Source organism: Arachis hypogaea, chromosome 3, assembly GCF_003086295.3.
Source record: "Arachis hypogaea cultivar Tifrunner chromosome 3, arahy.Tifrunner.gnm2.J5K5, whole genome shotgun sequence".
In the NCBI taxonomy this organism is placed as follows: domain Eukaryota; kingdom Viridiplantae; phylum Streptophyta; class Magnoliopsida; order Fabales; family Fabaceae; genus Arachis; species Arachis hypogaea.
The window spans coordinates 31,241,083-31,258,659 of record NC_092038.1 but is presented as its reverse complement, the minus strand read 5'-3'; the positions used below and the strand labels follow the sequence as shown (position 1 = coordinate 31,258,659).

The following is a 17,577-nucleotide window of genomic DNA, read 5'->3' as shown; positions in this document are numbered from 1 at the left end:
GGGAAAGGATAAGGGAAAGGACCTTGGGTTGGAGAAAGGGAAGGGGGCGTGTTTTTCTTTCTTTAACAAATATAAAACGATGTCGTTTTCAGTGTTCCGATTAACGGAAAGCGCCTTAAGGACTAGTATGAGTTTTGGAGTGCAAGTTTGAGGACAAAATTGAGTAACTATTAACTTCAAGCACCACTTTAAGACTCGAGTGCAACTTCAGAGACGACTTTGAAATTTAACTCGAAAACGCGACCTAATAGTAACATTAGTCACTTCCACTCATAAAGAGGTCCCTCTGAACAAAGACTCGGCCTTCTCGATTATTGAGTTGGGACTCACTTTCCCTTCTCCTGCGATGAGTTTCTAGGGATGGCAACGGGTCCCCATGGGGGCGGGGACATGCCCCCGCCTGCAGAAATCCTCCCTGTCTCCGTCCCATCCCCATGATGGGTAACGGGAACCCCATCTCCACCAGATATTAGAATATCTGCAGAGTTTGGAGGAATTGAGGAAACAAATAAGAAAAAAAATTAAAAAAAATCCAGCAAACAACAATAATTTCACAATAATCTCAGTATTATGATCTAATTTTACAATAAGAAACTAAGAATCCAAACCCTAATATAATCTAACTCTAATCCAAATTTATCAATCAACAAAATCCAAATCCTAAATATAAACCCAATGTCACATTAACAGAATCATAACCCTGAATCTAAACCCAGTTCATATTAACAGAATTTAAACCTTAACTCTAGTGTCCAATTTCATAGCAATTTCATCAATTAAAAATCAAAACATATGTTAAAACCAATTTAATCAATTAACAGAAACATCCAACTTATTGCAAGGTAGACGGCCACAGAGATGGAGAACAGTCGTCATTCTCTTCGCTGATCAGAGGCGATGTAAAGTCGTGGTGGGAGAGGCGTCATCGGCGACGTGGAGCAGAGGAATTGTTGGAGGAAGGTTGTCGTCAACGTCGCAGATCTGAGGCTTCATTGTAAAGTAGAGGTGGAGGCGGCGGTGAAGCTAGTAGCAAGCAGTGAAAGGAAGAGTGAGCGGCGACAACAACGAAGGAAGGTGAGCGATGGCAGCTGATGAGCGGATACTTTATACGCTTTTTTTGGGTATTTTCATATAGTTTTTAGTACGATCTAGCTACTTTTTAGTATATTTTTATTAGTTTTTATGCAAAAATCACATTTCTGGACTTTGCTATGAGTTTGTGTGTTTTTCTGTGATTTCAGGTATTTTCTGGCTGAAATTGAGGGACCTGAGCAAAAATCCGATTCAGAGGCTAAAAAATGACTGCAGATGCTGTTGGATTCTGACCTCCCTGCACTCGAAATGGAATTTTTGGAGCTACAGAAGTCCAAATGACACACTCTCAATTGCGTTGGAAAGTAGACATCCAGGGCTTTCCAGCAATATTTAATAATCCATACTTTGCCCGAGTTTAGATGACGTAAAATGGCGTTCAACGCCAGCCTTCTGCCCTATTTTGGCGTTAAACGCCAGAAACAGGTTACAAGCTAGAGTCAAACGCCAAAAATAGGTTACAACTTGGCGTTTAACTCCAAGAATAGCCTATGCACGTGAAAGCTTCAATGCTCAGCCCCATCACACACCAAGTGGGCCCCGTAAGTGGATTTCTGCACTATCTATCTTAGTTTACTCATTTTCTATAAACCTAGGTTACTAGTTGAGTATAAAAACTACTTTTAGAGATTTATTTTGGACCTCATGACATTTTACATATGAATTTGTATCTTCTACGGCATGAGTCTCTAAACCCCGTGGTTGGGGGTGAGGAGCTCTGTTGTGTCTCGATGAATTAATGCAATTATTTCTGTTTTCTATTCAATCACGCTTGTTTCTATTCTAAGATATTCATTCGCACTTTAACATGATGAATGTGATGATTCGTGACACTCATCACCATTCTCAACCTATGAACGCGTGCCTAACAACCACTTCTGTTCTACCTTAGATTGAATGTATATCTCTTGGGTTCCTGGTTCACGAGTTTGACTACCTCTCCTAACAACAGAGTATTCAATTCCGTGAAACCAGAGTCTTCGTGGTATAAGCTAGAATCAATTGGCAGCATTCCTGAGATCCGAAAAGTCTAAACCTTGTCTATGGTATTCCGAGTAGGATCCGGGAAGGGATGACTGTGACGAGTTTCAAACTCGTGAATGCTGGGCGCAGTGAAGTGTGCAATAGGATCAATGGATCCTATTCCAACATTAGTGAGAACCAACAGATGATTAGCCATGTACATGGACCCTTTTCACTGAGAGGACGGCTGGTAGCCATTGACAACGGTATCCACCAACATACAGCTTGCCATGGAAGGAGAACTGCGTGCGTGAAGAAGAAGACAGTAGGAAAGCAGAAATTCAGAAGACAGAGCATCTCCAAAACATCAACATGTTCTCCATTATTGCACAACAAGTATCATTTAATTCATGCTCTTTTACTTTTCGCAATTAAATCCAAGAACCACTATTGATATCCTGACTAAGAATAATAAGATAACCATAGATTGCTTCAAGCCGGCAATCTCCGTGGGATCGACCCTTACTCACGTAAGGTATTACTTGGACGACCCAGTGCACTTGCTGGTTAGTTGTGCGGAATTACAAAGTGTGAGTGTAATTTTCGTGCACCAGCAGCGACGGAGGAAGGTGAGCGATGGCAGTGACGGAGGAAGGTGAGCGGTGATAGCGACAGAGGAAGGTGAGGGACTGAGAATGAAGACGCCGGCGACGCAGTCAGAAGGAAGAAGGAGGTGGCGAGGTGTTAGAGAGATTGAGTAAGACGACTGTGAGAGAGAGAGGCACAAAAATTATGGTTTGAGGGAGTAGGATTTCAACAAACTTATTTTTATATATATGAGATTATTTTTGTAATTTTACGATCACGAGTAATAAACGGATACTCACTCACAGGACGGGGGACCTCTCCCCCTGTTCCTGCCCCATTTATTATACAAGTACCCGTATCTGTTCTCACAGAAAAAAATGCCTCTCAAACCTGCTCCCAATAGATAAATCCCCGCAGATATTTACTCCGCTGGAAGTTTTTGCCATCCCTGTGAATTCCCACTTTTACTGACAACGCACTAGATGAGGACTCTCCAACCGTTGGAGTGGCTCTTAAGCTGTATAACTACGCATACCAAGAGATGATTAGTAGACCCATGAACATGGCTCCATCACTGTTCTCCGCTACACCCTCACCGGTGGCAACCCCATCGGCTAATTGACAATTTCCACCACATCATTAGTTACTTTACCATTAGCCAAAAAAGGAGTCACAACCTCACCTAATAGTTCGGCAAAAGGTTGAGGCAGGTTTTGGTCGGCCTTGTGAGGTTGTTCTCATCTATGGGTATAGCCTTACCAAAAGAGGTTTAGGGCTTTAAGCAAGTGTTGGAAACTTGGAATCTCTTAACTGTGCAATGTTGTAAGGCATGATGGGGTTTAACATAAGGCTAGACAGCCAGATAATCTGTTTACACACATTATTATCCACAATTTTGACATCTACACCAATAAATGAGATTAGACCAAACTTCAGTGATATCAACCAAACTTCAATCATATAAATATTTAGGCAAAAATACCCATCTGCAAACCTTTCTGACTATTTATTATTATTATTATTATTATTATTATTATTATTATTATTATTATTATTATTATTATTATTATTATTATTATTATTATTATTTTGGTATCTAGACTATTTAAGAATATATCACTATTTTATTATTTTGAGAGAAAAAAAATGTCTGACCAAAAGTGGCATATAAATAATTAATTTTAAAATAAGTGATATTTTAGTTATTAGTTTGAAAGAGAATAATAGATATTTTATTTTAGAGTGTTACTTATAACATTTTTGTTTATTTATTTATTTGCAATATTTTCTTATCTCTTTCATTTTAAATGTCTCTTTTCACAAATTCTAGTTTTTTTTTTAAATAAATTCTCATAATTTCCATGTATTATTGTATTTTGACTTACAATAAAGATAAATGTAGAAAAAATTTGTGACCAAATAGAAGTTATAAACTGTCCACTATAGCTTAGTATAGAAACTGAAATACATTGCAATGAGATTAATATATTTTATTTGATAAAGATGATGCCACACTGCAATGAGGATCTCCACTGTATATATGTTGCAATGGCAAATTAGATTGTTGATGCTTTTTCTATCAAATACAATGCAATGACATTAATCCCTATTCTGTAATTTTCTATATGGACACATGAGAGTGTTTAACTTTCTATTGCAGGAGACAGGGTCAAGGGCCACATCTTTAGTAGCCATTTTATTTCTTGGATTCAATATTGCTTCAAGCATTTTCTGGCATGCCTTTGGCAGAAAGCTTTGATCCTTTTCAAACCTTCTACAAGGGCCGATGGATCGGCGGCAAAAGTAATGCGAAGCCAATCTTTTAGCCCAACTGCCGTTCCTGGAAAAAAAATGCCAGTTTTGTTTGTTAACAAAATTCAACAGCAAAAGAATCCATAAACCTAAGCTTCTGCAAGAAATTGTACATAATTTGAAAAAACATGCTGGAAATTTTCGGGAAAATTAGAGACATTTAAAATCATTTGAGAGTTTTAGTTATATCAAAAAGTCAAAAAGGGCATAAATGTTAGCTTTGCAGTCTTAGTCTCCCTCAAAATAATTTAGTTAGGCACATAAATTTCCGAATTGTCTAAGTTGTTCCTATAACAGTAACTTATAAGCAAAATCATGCTTTGCAAAAAGAAAAAGGATAATAGAAGATGCACAAAAAACCAAATGAAAGCTTGTTTTGCACAATTGTACCTGGAAGAATGATAACAGATTCCTCCTTTGCAAGTTTGAAACAAAAATCAATATCATTGCTAATATCTTCTAGAAGCGAAATGTTTAATTTCACCTGCATTTCATTACAAATACATTTTAAAAGACAAGTATAAAAGACTCTACAGCACTCATGCTGTTCTCAAAGAAATAGTATCAACTGTAGTTTCATTCTCAGCTTCTTACCATCATTGCCATGGACCCTTCTGGTTTATGAGGGCAAAAAATGCATGGAATCTCTTCTATCTCTTTACAACATATATCCGAGGTAAGTCTCAAATTATCGATGGTTTTCTTGAAGAAAGACTCTTCAGTTTGATTAATTATGTGCGGTACAGCCGCCTGCCAAACCAGAAGCACCATCAATCAACTAAAAGAAATAATAGACAAAATAATTATGATTGAAGTTTTAACATATATCAGCGCATTAACAGGATGATGTCCTATAAATTTTAACTTATTTCTTGATAGTTTTCTAGAATTATATCTAGCACAAGAAGCTGCACCCATTATAGGCGTCATGATCTTGTTAAGTTCATTAAATCTTAAGGGTGATGCTAGTTAAACTAAAACCAATAATTTCCGGTGTTGGTGAACCTTGCGTGGTTAGTAAGGATGCAATTTTCACTTTTATTTTTCTCAATACTTTTTCATAACAGCATCTAGCACAAAAGGGTTGCACCCATTACAAGTGAGATGAACCTAGATGTTAAGCCCAATAAATCCTAAGAGTAACACTGGTTAAATTAAAAGTTAAAACTAACATTTTGTATCCTGATATTTGCATCAGACTGCATCAGTGTTAAATGTCTTGTTGGATAGATATCATATTAGTAACAATACAATCTTCTATAGCATCATGTTTCTTCCCTTTCTATTTTTGATTCTCCAATTACAAGCATTGTTGCTATCAAAAGAGGACAGAATATGCAGAGGAAAATGTAAAAACCTGAATGAAGGTGGCCGGACCTCCCAAAAGATCAAAATATTTTTTAATGCGCTCAACTACCTGCATATTGCAAAAAGGATTTTGAATATAGAATTGTACAAAACAGCACAAACAGAAAGCGGAGGGGCAAATGTAAATAAACAAGAATAGAACAAATAAACAAATAAAACACTATTAGAAATTATATAGAAACAGCTGTCAAACATAGACAAGATTATTAATTGATTCACTTGTTTAGAATAATAAATAGACAGTAATATATCAGTAGCCAGAGAAGTTGAGAATCGTCTAAGATTGACTCATGGAGTTGGTTACCAACACACTGATTGTTCAGGAACCATAGGGTCAATGAATTTAGCATTAAGATTAACAATATAAAAATACCAAAATGCTAAGAGAGGGAAAATATATAACCTTGGGTTTTTTGAAAGTGGCACTAGGATCAGTTGTCACAAACCAACCAAGCCTCCAACCAGGTACTATCCATCTCTTGGACAAGGACCCAAGAGTGATAACAGGAACAGTAAACCCAAAAACTCCCATTGGAACAAAAGGGTTGGTCCCAAATGCAAGATGACCATAAACTTCATCAGCAATCACAATTGTTCCAATCCGCTTCGCAGTTTGCGCAATCTAAATTGCAATACATGACATAACATAAAACAAATTTCAGTCTCTTTTTCTGTTTTTTTAATCTTTCTTGCTAATGCTTAAAATCTCAACCAAAATATGGAGCAGTGTGCATAAAATACTTTGTGAGTACCAACAAACTTGTGCTTTATTTAACTAACCTTTTCCAAGTGATCATAAGTGTACACATTTCCACAGGGATTTCCTGGGTTTATGATCACCAATGCAACAGTGTTCTGATCCGCAAGAGCCTCGACGGCATCAAGATCAACCTCCCAGCCTTTTTCAGGAAGCAGATCATAGTGCCTCACTTCAACTTGTCTAAATGCGGCACAGAGTTCGTATATTGGGAAGCCTGGTCTCGGCAGCAGGATGTTTGCATCGGGGCGTGCAAGCATCGCCACCGAGACATCGATGGCTTGCGTGCACCCGCACGTGATGAAAACATCATCTGAAGATAGCTGGTAAGGGAGATCACGTGACAGATACTCAGCAATTTCTCTGTCATAAAGATTCAAGCAACTTTTAGACCAGTTTTACCAGAATATTATTTTCGGGAAAAAAAAATGGTTCCTTAGAAGAGATTTACATTTTATCAATGAGTCTTTCTTCCGAAAGACACAAATCCCAAGTAAATCTTACCAATTGCATGAAAGTACGATTGGAATTTTAGGATAGGATTCAGAATCTATGATGCCTTTTTCTTAGTTAGACAATCACAAAGATTCATAGGAACTTAAAATAACCACCATTGAAGCTAATTAGGAAAACCCAACCGCAAGAAACCGAGCGAGAAATTTTACTTGCAAAACTGAATTTAGCATTAACTGAATTTTAAAATGGATTGACGGAGTAAAAAAAATATATCTCTATATGAATATTCCCACGTATCTAAAAAAACCTAAAGAAATAGATAAAAGAGAAAAGACAGGGAACTGGTCTTCCCTACCACCAAGGCAACAATTAACTAATATTTTCTTTCCCTTTTTTTAATAAAAACAATTAAAATCTTTAATATAAATTGTCAAATAATAGGAAAATCCACTAGATTAATTAATAAGAAAGAGACGCATCGAAGTAGGTGATAATTGAGAATTGAGGAGAATGCAAAAGGGGAAGGTTAAGAGTACTCACTGCCTGGTCTGAGGGAGGCCAGCAGTGGGAGCATAGCCATGAAACTTGTGAGAGAGAAGGGTGTCAGCAACAGCTTCTTCAGAGACATTTGTGGTGTGAAAACATGAATACAGTGTTGGGTCACCCATGCCAAGAGAAATCACTCTCTTATTATTCTCACCATCGTTTTTCTCATCATCAATGCTTTGCATTAGAAGGCTCAGAATACCCTTTATGGTGATAGTTGAAGTTGCCTTTGATTCATAGTTCACAGCTGCAACACCATTACCATTACCACCATTTTCCATGGCTATCTGTCTCTTTCTTTTTGTGGTCTCTGATGTGTGGGTGTAACCACTTACCACTGCCTTCTTGGGAGCGTGGAGACTCTGCCAGACGCACGTTTATAGAGAAAATTATGGACCCGTATTTATTTATTTAAAAAATAAAAGAAATATATCAAATTATAAATTTACACCCTATATCAAATTATATAATATTATATTACTAAAATAATTATTTTTATATTAATTAAATGAATAATTATAAAAAATATAAAATATTTTACACTAAAACATTTTATACATGATCAATAAAATAATTATTTTTTATATTAATTTTATAAATAATTATAAAAAATAATATAATTAAATTATTATATAAAATATTTTATATTACCAATTTATCAAAATTAAACTCTAATTTTAATTACCAATCTGACCATAATGACTAACTATATATAAATATACAACAGCCAAAAAAATAATATCTCCCATATTCTTTTAAATTTATAGGATAAATTATTTTTTATATATATTATGTATAATAAATTTATTTTGTATTTTTTATCACATTAAATAATCTAAGATGAGAACTATAAAGAGAATGAAAAAGAAGAACAGAAGAGGGAAAATTTTGAAAAAATATATATATATATATATATATTAAAGAAAAAAAAGATAAATGAAAAAAACAAACGAGTCAGTCCTTTTATGATTTGTGAAAAGAGTCAAATATAATTTTGTTCAAAATATATTTTGTTCCAAATTTTCTCCTCGTATTTGATCATAACATTTTGTAATTATTAATTGTTAACTATATTTTCGTTGTTGAAATAGTTTATTTGTAACAAGAATGCAAGAATAGTTTGATTAACAGTATATTTGTTATTGTATTTAAAAAATAAATATATAGATCAATAAATATTAATTAATATCTATTATACGTTAGTTTTATTGGTGTCTCTCAATTTAATAGATAAAAAATTAATTTATCCTAAATTTGAATATGCTGTTATCTAATAAATTATTATATGTATAAAATAAATTTTAACTCTAAAATATTTACTTAAAAAATGAGTGAATTGGTCTTTTGATTAATCCAAATTAATGTAGTAATAATTATTTTAACTTTTAAGAACATCTTCAATATTAATTTTAATTTTAATTTTATTTTAAATATTTGTGGAACTATTTATCATAAATAAATAATAATTTGTCGAACTTGTTCTTTCAATGTTTAATTTCGATTCAATTAGAATTTTATATTATTTTATTAACATAATTATATAAATAACAAAATTTTATTAATTTTTTATTAAGATAATATCATTTTTATTTTATCAATCCACGTCACCACAAATTTTAATTTTAATTTTAAATTAATTTATTTTAAAAAAAATTATTAAAAATAATATTTAAAAAACACCTTATTACAAATGCTCTAACGTACGTTCAGAATCACTGGTTCCTATTTTATTTTTTGGTAATAATTAAAAGTTTGGTTTTCCCTAGTCACCCAAAAAAAAAAGGGTTTAGTTTCCCTAATACCGCGCACGACACATATTATGTCGTTGTCCTTTGCATGTAACAAAATTCCGTCATTCCGTGTTTTTTATTTTTTATTTTTTATTTTTTACTTTTTATTGTTTTTCTTAGAAGGCTTTTTATCCCTTTAGAAACTACAAAACATTACCTTCTTGCATTGTGATCTTAAAAAATTTTGGGAGCTGTGTCACCAATGGACCTCACAATCTTTGGTCGATGCTTAATTTCGGTAAAATTTGTTAAATGATGTTTATTATATATGGATTATTGTAATTTAATTAATAATTATATTAATAAAATATATATCCTATCTAATTTTATAAAAAAAGTGTAACATTTAGTTACAATTATTTCCATATATTACTAATTTTTAAATCATGATTACAAACTATTTATATAAGACAAATTTGTTCAATTTATATGATTTTAACGGTTGTAAATATAATTCACAATCAAGAAAACGGTTGCCAAATTAATTTGGATCAGTCAAAGTGATAAGTTCATTTGTCTATTCAAATAAATATTAAAAATTTAAATTTTATTTTATACATATAACAATTTATTGATCAATAATAAATTTTTAAATAAAATTTAAATTTATAATAAATTAATTTTAATCTATCACGTTGAGAGATATTGTCAAAAAAAAAAAAAACGGTTGCCCTGAGGGAAGTGAAAAGAATTATGAATAATTGAATACTATATGTCAAACGAATTTTCTACCATCTAATTAAATTCACGATCACGATAAGTGTTTTCCTTCTTAATTCCTCTTAAAAATATTGTGTATTTAAGGTGATAAAATTTTTGTGTTCGTCATAAAAAATTTCTGAATTTATTGCAAAAAATTATGGTATATTTTTAGAATTAACTATTAAAATAATACCTAAAAATTCACCCTCATGATAAACTAACTCTAAAAGATATTAACAATAAATAAATATCTAAAAATTTTAAAAAGATAATAAAAAAACTAAATATTAAATATATATTAAAAAATTTTAAAAAGTAATTTTTCATATAATTTTTTACGAACATACTAAAAAAATAAGATTTTTTACTCTTAAATTTTAATAATTTTATATCAAGTAAATTTTTTAAAAAAAATGTTTTATTGTGAATGACCGCATTATTTTAAAAAATAAAAAAATTTAAAGATCAAATTTTATTCTGAATTTTTTGTGTACTTTCTAAATATTTATTCAAATATTGTCTCAAAAATTTGGATCAAATAAATACTTGTTTGCACTTTTTAAATATTTATTCACTTCTACCATTTATACTAATAAAAAAAGATTGTATTATTTAAAAAAAAGACCAATTAAATATTGCCACTTGTATGACCCATTAAATAAAACATTTGAACATTGTTATTACAACGTAGAAGTTAAGCCCTATTTTGGTCTTTGAGATTGGTGAGTTACACCGTTTTAGTTATTGGCTTTTCAATTGCTATAATTTGATTCCTTCAGATTTAACAAAATGTACCAATATAATTTCTCATGTATTTTTTATCACCGAAATTTAACATTGTTAGCGACATAACTCAAATCACCTTGTCATGTTGAATATATTAAAATGATGTCGTAAAAATTTTGGCGCTAAAAAAAGTATTAAACGAAATCATTTGAAAAAAGACCAAATTGTAGTAATTAAAAAATCAAGAATTAAATCAATGTAATTCGTCAATTTCAAGAATTAAAATGTGGCTTAACTCATAACATGATGATAAAATCTCAATCAAACTAAATAAGATATACTCATTTGTACTCTTGCATGTTATTACTCTATTTTTATCTTATCAATTTGATAGAAAAATAAATCTAAACCAATTTAACGTAATTTTTTTAATTATTTACAAAATTCTAGTTTTCTTTCAATCCTTTTCATGTCTATAACATTTTAATTTTTTCATTGCAGTTTTTTTTTTCAAATACAATGAGCCAAAATATATAATATCTCAAACATGTAATGTCTTTTTTTAATATTATTATGCTTAATTAAATAATAATTAAAAAATATTTTAAAGTCTGTTTTTATTAATGTGTTATATTTTTTAGGTATAGTATATAATTATTAATTAAGTAATTTTATAATTTTTATTTTAATTAATTTTTTATAATTTAATTTAAAATATTTAAAATAATTAAAAATAATATAAAATTTAAATTAAATTGATAAGATTAAATATTAAAATGACAAAATTTATATTAAATTTTAAATTATTTTTTATGATATGATATATAATTTTAAAAATATTTATATAATATTTTATAAAATTTAACATAAAATTAAACTAAAACCAGAGATATTCCATCCTTGAAGGTGTGTTATTGTTCATCGTGTTGCATACGTGGCTAAGAATTGCACACTACGATTCAGTAATGCATGAGAAAAATCAACTTGCACGACCCAGTTCAAGTAAGATTGAAAATAACAAAAACACTTGCATATATCTTTTGATTCGTTTATCCTGGACAATCTCTGATTTCGCAAGTTGATTATAGCGGACGCGTAGATGCAATGCATGTGTGAGGATTTTACTTGAAAAATAAAATGATGTATTTTTCATTTCCAGTAAATATTTTATGTTTTAATTAAGATATTGAAAATTGTTTTAAATATTTTTTCTTATTATAAATTAAATCATTTACTCACTCAAAAATATATCTTTCTGACAGTTATGACATTCATAATTAAAAATAGAACAAAATTATAAAATTAATTAAAGATAGAAAATTAGTTTGAAGTTTGATATAATTAAAATAATATTTATCAACATCTTGGTAAAGTTTGACTGTAATAAGCAAATAAATAATATTTTCAAGCTTAAAACTAAAATATATTATTAGTGGATCCAATTAGTCGGTACTATGTACTAACATAAGTCAGTACAAATAGATAAGATTTCTGTGTTCCTTATTTTGTGTGATTTTAGAAAGTAAAACGTGTTATTATTATGATTTCATGTTTAATTTTAAGAGATTTTGTAATAAAAAAATCAATTACATTACTTTTGAGGTACATTTGAATAAAGTGTTTTAAAATTTAGCGAATTTCAAACACATGAAAATTTATGTTTCAATTAAATTTTATTCACCTTAAACATTTTTAGTTTGGATGAAGTAATAATTGTGTTACTTGCATAAATATTTTTTCTTCTTTGTTGGTTTTGGCAAACGTTAGTGTTACAAAATATAAATTCTTTCACAAAATATTTTATTATAAAATAATAAAACGTATGCCATAATATATCTGAGCGTATTCGCCCTTCTTTCTTTGGTAATTTGTGTAAAATTTAGGAGTAAATAGTCAAATTAGTTCCTGAAAAATTATCGATCTTTAAATTGATTCTCAAAAAATTAAATAAGTTAAAATTATCTTCGAAAGATTTAAAATTAATTACGTTAGTTTCTTCGTCCACTCTTTATCTATTCTGCTAGTAACGACATTAAATTTTATTTATGTGGCCGTTAGTGTGTCATGTCAAATTGACAGATTACTGTAAAATGATTGATGACAAGATATGTTTAAAAGATTTATGTCAAATTAGTCCTAGAAAAAATAAAACCTAATCTCATAAATTTTTTGCTATAAACTTTTGGCCCAATACACAAACCCACTTATCCACCCATACTTTTCACCCACCCGACCTGCCTTCTAACCCAGCTAAAGAGATGTGTGCCATCTCCATTCTCCTCCTCTCTAAAACTCCAGGATCATGTCGTGCCGCACGAACCACTGCTCTCCTCTCTTTGGTTTAAACGCCAGCATACTTATCTCTACAAACCTACATTCGCTTCTTCTAACTTTTATTGTCATCACCACTTCACTTTTCTTTGCCGAAGTGACGTTTCTCGGATTGAGTTATCGCCATCTGAATTCGAATTCCAACGAAAAAAGATTGGCCAGAGATCCTCTTCAAATTGGTTCCCTCCATACAAATGGCGATGGTAGATGGCGGTTAACTTTGCGAGCTCGATGGAGCAGTGTGCATCTTTTTCTTTCCCCTTTAGGGTTTTACAGAATTAACTTTGACTCCATTTTTTCTTCCTAACTACCGTCGTCATTAGTGACCATGCACCGTATCCCGCAATGGCACCATTTTCTATCACGAATTTTAATTTCTCGTCCTACACTCTAAATTATCACACCAACATAGTACGCTTTTTATCACTTGATTTTATCGTTGAGATTCTAGACCCAATCTATTATGAGTTCTCAGGTTTTCAATTCAATGGATTCGTGTCAAAATCTCTATCTCAATGGGCATATCAAACCTATCACGGCAAAGAATAAATCCTAATCCCCTCTTTGCTTGACCAACATTTTTGCGAAACTGTCACCTTCAACTTAAAAACAATGTCGTCGTCGGTTTGCACTAATGGCGCCATTCAATGCTTATTCTTTGTGGAGATGAGAACCAAAGAAGAAGGATGGGATTAGAGAAGTTTTGTTCTAAGAAGAGGATGAAATGGAATGAAATGGAATGAAAGAGAGTGAGACAATGAAGCATTGTGAAAGGATGACTCAAACTAAACGATGTCGTTTCGCTTTTGCTGACATGTCACAGTAACGGCTGCATAAGCAAATGGTAATGTCGTTGGTGATATAATAGACAGAAAGACTAATGTGATAAATTTTAAATCTTTTGGGGATGATTTTGATTAATTTAATCTTTTGGGGATCAATTTAGAGATCGAGTGATCTTTTAGGGATCAATTTGACTATTTACTCTAAAGTCTAGACTATTTATCTATAAAAAATAATTATAAATTATGGTGATATTTTTGTCTATGTGGCCTAAATACATGCACACTCCATAGTGCATCTCGCTAAGAATAGGGGTGGTAATTTATATTCTATCCGCAAAAACTCAAGTCGATCCAATCTGATTGAGTAGGATTATCAATTTGATCTGCAGTTGATAGAGTGCGAGTAGAATTTTTGTGCGAGACGGGTAGAATACAGGTTGAGTCTCAATTCAACTCGACCAAATTATATATGTATATGTTATATATTTATAAAAATATGTTTCAAGTGGATGTTGAACCAAAGATCTATTACTAAATACAAAAGATCCTTAACTGCTAAGAAAATATCATTAATTGATAATTTAATATATTTTTTACATAAAAATCAATTCTATTTTAAATTATCATCAAGTTATATAATAATGTTGTATCTTTTTAATAACTCACAAATAGAGTCAGGTATCCACGAGTTAAAAAAGGTAAAATTAATGTTGGAATATTCTCAACTCACGAGTAAGATTAGGGAGTGGATCCTCTCAATTGTTAAAAAAAATTGAGAGTGTAAAGTATGATCTTTAACCCTTTATTGTTCTTTCTCTCATATTTATTTTTTGTCCTACTTACAAAATTAATAGTGAAAAATCACATTTTATTCTCTCAATTATTAAAAAAATTGAGAGAATCTATTTCCGTAAGATTATGATTAAATCAAAAACTTACACTATCTTATCCATTGTCACTCCTAACTAAAAACACTTAACTAAATATATTATTTATTTTTCCTAAAGTTTTAAGCCCGACTAAACAAAAAATTAAGGTTATTTTTGTTCAATATATAACAACAAAAATTTGTCCATAATCAAAAGAGATGTGTATTTTAACACCACCTTTTCCTTCTCATTTTTGTCTGTTTTGATTTTTGGAAGTTACAATGTAGAACACGATCTCTTTGTGACAGAAGACAGAGTGACAGACATTAGCTATGAGACGTAACCTCGAACGATGAGAAACTTAGAATTTTGTCTCTCTTTGTTGGTATTATAATATGACTAGTTATACCAGTTGGGCTTATACAATATACATACGTACCTACATGTATCTTCGTGGGACACGCAAAATGTAATTTCTTTAGATAATATATCAAAACGATTTTGTTAGAAACCAAAACCTTTTTAAACAACAATCATCTAACAAAATAACGAACAGATAAAAGTTAAGGGATAAAAGGAAAAAATTTTAAAAAATAAACATTGGCGATTTATCCTTTAACAAGTATTATCATGCTTAACTTGAAAGGTCTGTTTCTTATAGGAAAAAAAAAAAGAAACAATAGAAAATGTCTCTATGATACAATATAATAGTAATATTGCCAACTAATTACATATTTCTTTTTATTTGTGTCATTTTAAAAAAATATTATACTACATATATATTAAAATTAGTTACTAAAGTCAACTACTAATATAAAATATATGTCAGAATATAAATAAAAGTTGAAAGTAAATTAAATCACAAATGTATTCATACATAAATACATTAGGTAGCATTTATTTTCGAGCATTTATTTTCGAAGAAAGACACAGAGATATGAACAGCACATCTTTAAAAAGTGTTTAGAAGCAGAGACATAGACATTGAATACATTGTCATCGACACCATTTTTTATAATTTTGTATCCACTATTTTACGAAGGACAATGATAGATACAAGATTTAGAGGAGGGACACTTATTTTTTTATAATTTTTTTTGTCCATAGATATTTTTTATTATTCCACTGTTATCCCTTCTTAGTTTTTCTAATTTGCGTTGTTCTTAGAAACGTACTTTTTTCTCCATGTTCTTTCTCTATTTCTATGTTTTCTTTTTCTAAGTACTCTTTTTTTTATAGAATTTTTTATTGGGTTGAATAATTCATTCCTTCTTATGTTCTTACTTCAATATCATTTTAAGATTGTATTATATTATTTGATTTGTAATAAAAATAATAACAAAAATAATTAATCTTAAAATTTTTGAAAGAAAAATGTTATCAAAGATAAAATTGATCTTTTAAAATACTAAAAATTAATTTATAAGTTGTAATTGATTTTATATAATTTAAAAAAAATCAGTCTTTTGAAAAAAAATTAATTTTTAGATAAAAAAATTTTGATTTTCAAAATAAAAATAAATTTTTATGTGCAAAAACTAATTTTTTTCATGTAAAAATAAATTCTTTTTTAAAACTGATTTTTTATTTAAAATTAATTTAACTTATTAACCTATACAAAATTTTTTAATAATCGAACTCAGATTTATTTTTTTGTTAATATTAACTATATATATTCCTACATATTAATAATAAACTTAAAAATAAAATAATTATATTTATAAATTTTATTTTAATATAAATATTATTATATATTTTTTATTAAAATTTTTTGTCCTTTCAAATATTTTTTTTCGAGTTCTACTCTCATTTTTTATTAAATTAGTTTATACTTGATGCAGAAAATTTCAAATCACATCGTTATTTTAGTCATTTTATATAATATTTTAGTCTTGTTCATGTGTATCCAAATATAATATTGAATATTATATTATATTAGTGTCTTATACATCGTATCAAAACATAATATACAAATAATAATTTTTAATGTTTCTGTCCTATTGTCTCTCCCTCGGTATCATATTCTGTTCTATCTTTAAAAATAAATGCTATTTTAGTAATTGATTTTAGTGGCTGAATGTAACATACGAGTAATTAAAAAATGGTAATAAAAACAAAATTCATGACAAACACATACAGCCTAGAAATGGAATTACATACGGCATAAAAGAAAACAAAAATGAAATAGAAGAAGAAAAATACATGAGAGAAAACAAAATAGATGAAGTATATTGTGTCTATAAATAGAGGGAAAAATTTTCATAATAATATCATCTTAATTTTTTCCGTCGCAAAATATACGCATTTAGAACAGTACCTGGCTATATATAGGCGCCTGGAGATTCCGAGCAAGAAAGTCTTCTTCGAAGTTTCAACGTGCTTTTTGAGAGAATTCCCTATTAATTATATATGGTCTATGGTTTCTGGGAAATCACTTTTGTTTTCATCACCCACTTACTCCCCTCTATCCCCACAATCACACGATTTATTTATTGTTGGGTTGTTACGTCCCAAGTTCTGACACGGAACATGAACACCAATTGTTTACAAGTTTATTAATAAAATAAATATAAAACATAAAAAAGAAAGTGTTATAAGTGATATAACATTACGGAAATTCCATTGGTATATATCTTAATTTCTCTTAAATAAAATCAGATAAGTTTGGTGATTCATCGTCCTATCATATTTGCCATGCATATGATGGTGACCAATTGCACAAGGACGATAGGATATTGCATGATCTTCAACCTAATAAGTGTACTCTACGACACTTTGTCCATCCATGCTAC

The 17,577-nt window shown here is 30.1% G+C and overlaps 1 protein-coding gene across 2 annotated transcripts; it reads right to left on the bottom strand.

Moving 5' to 3' along the window:
• Positions 1-4,108: 4,108 nt before the first annotated feature.
• On the bottom strand, positions 4,109-17,577 carry LOC112790135 (probable aminotransferase TAT2). Of its 2 annotated transcripts, XM_025832384.3 has the most exons (8): positions 17,103-17,577; positions 7,577-7,944; positions 6,604-6,943; positions 6,227-6,445; positions 5,813-5,872; positions 5,050-5,205; positions 4,846-4,939; positions 4,109-4,483 (listed from the first exon to the last, which is right to left on the bottom strand). In XM_025832384.3, exons 2-8 carry the CDS (start codon positions 7,861-7,863, stop codon positions 4,353-4,355), a joined length of 1,287 nt encoding a protein of 428 aa, XP_025688169.1. In that variant the 5' UTR covers positions 7,864-7,944; positions 17,103-17,577; the 3' UTR covers positions 4,109-4,352. The 2 variants fall into 2 exon arrangements, with proteins under 2 accessions (XP_025688169.1, XP_072088810.1); XM_072232709.1 differs by lacking the exon at positions 5,813-5,872 and having other exon boundaries at positions 17,103-17,501.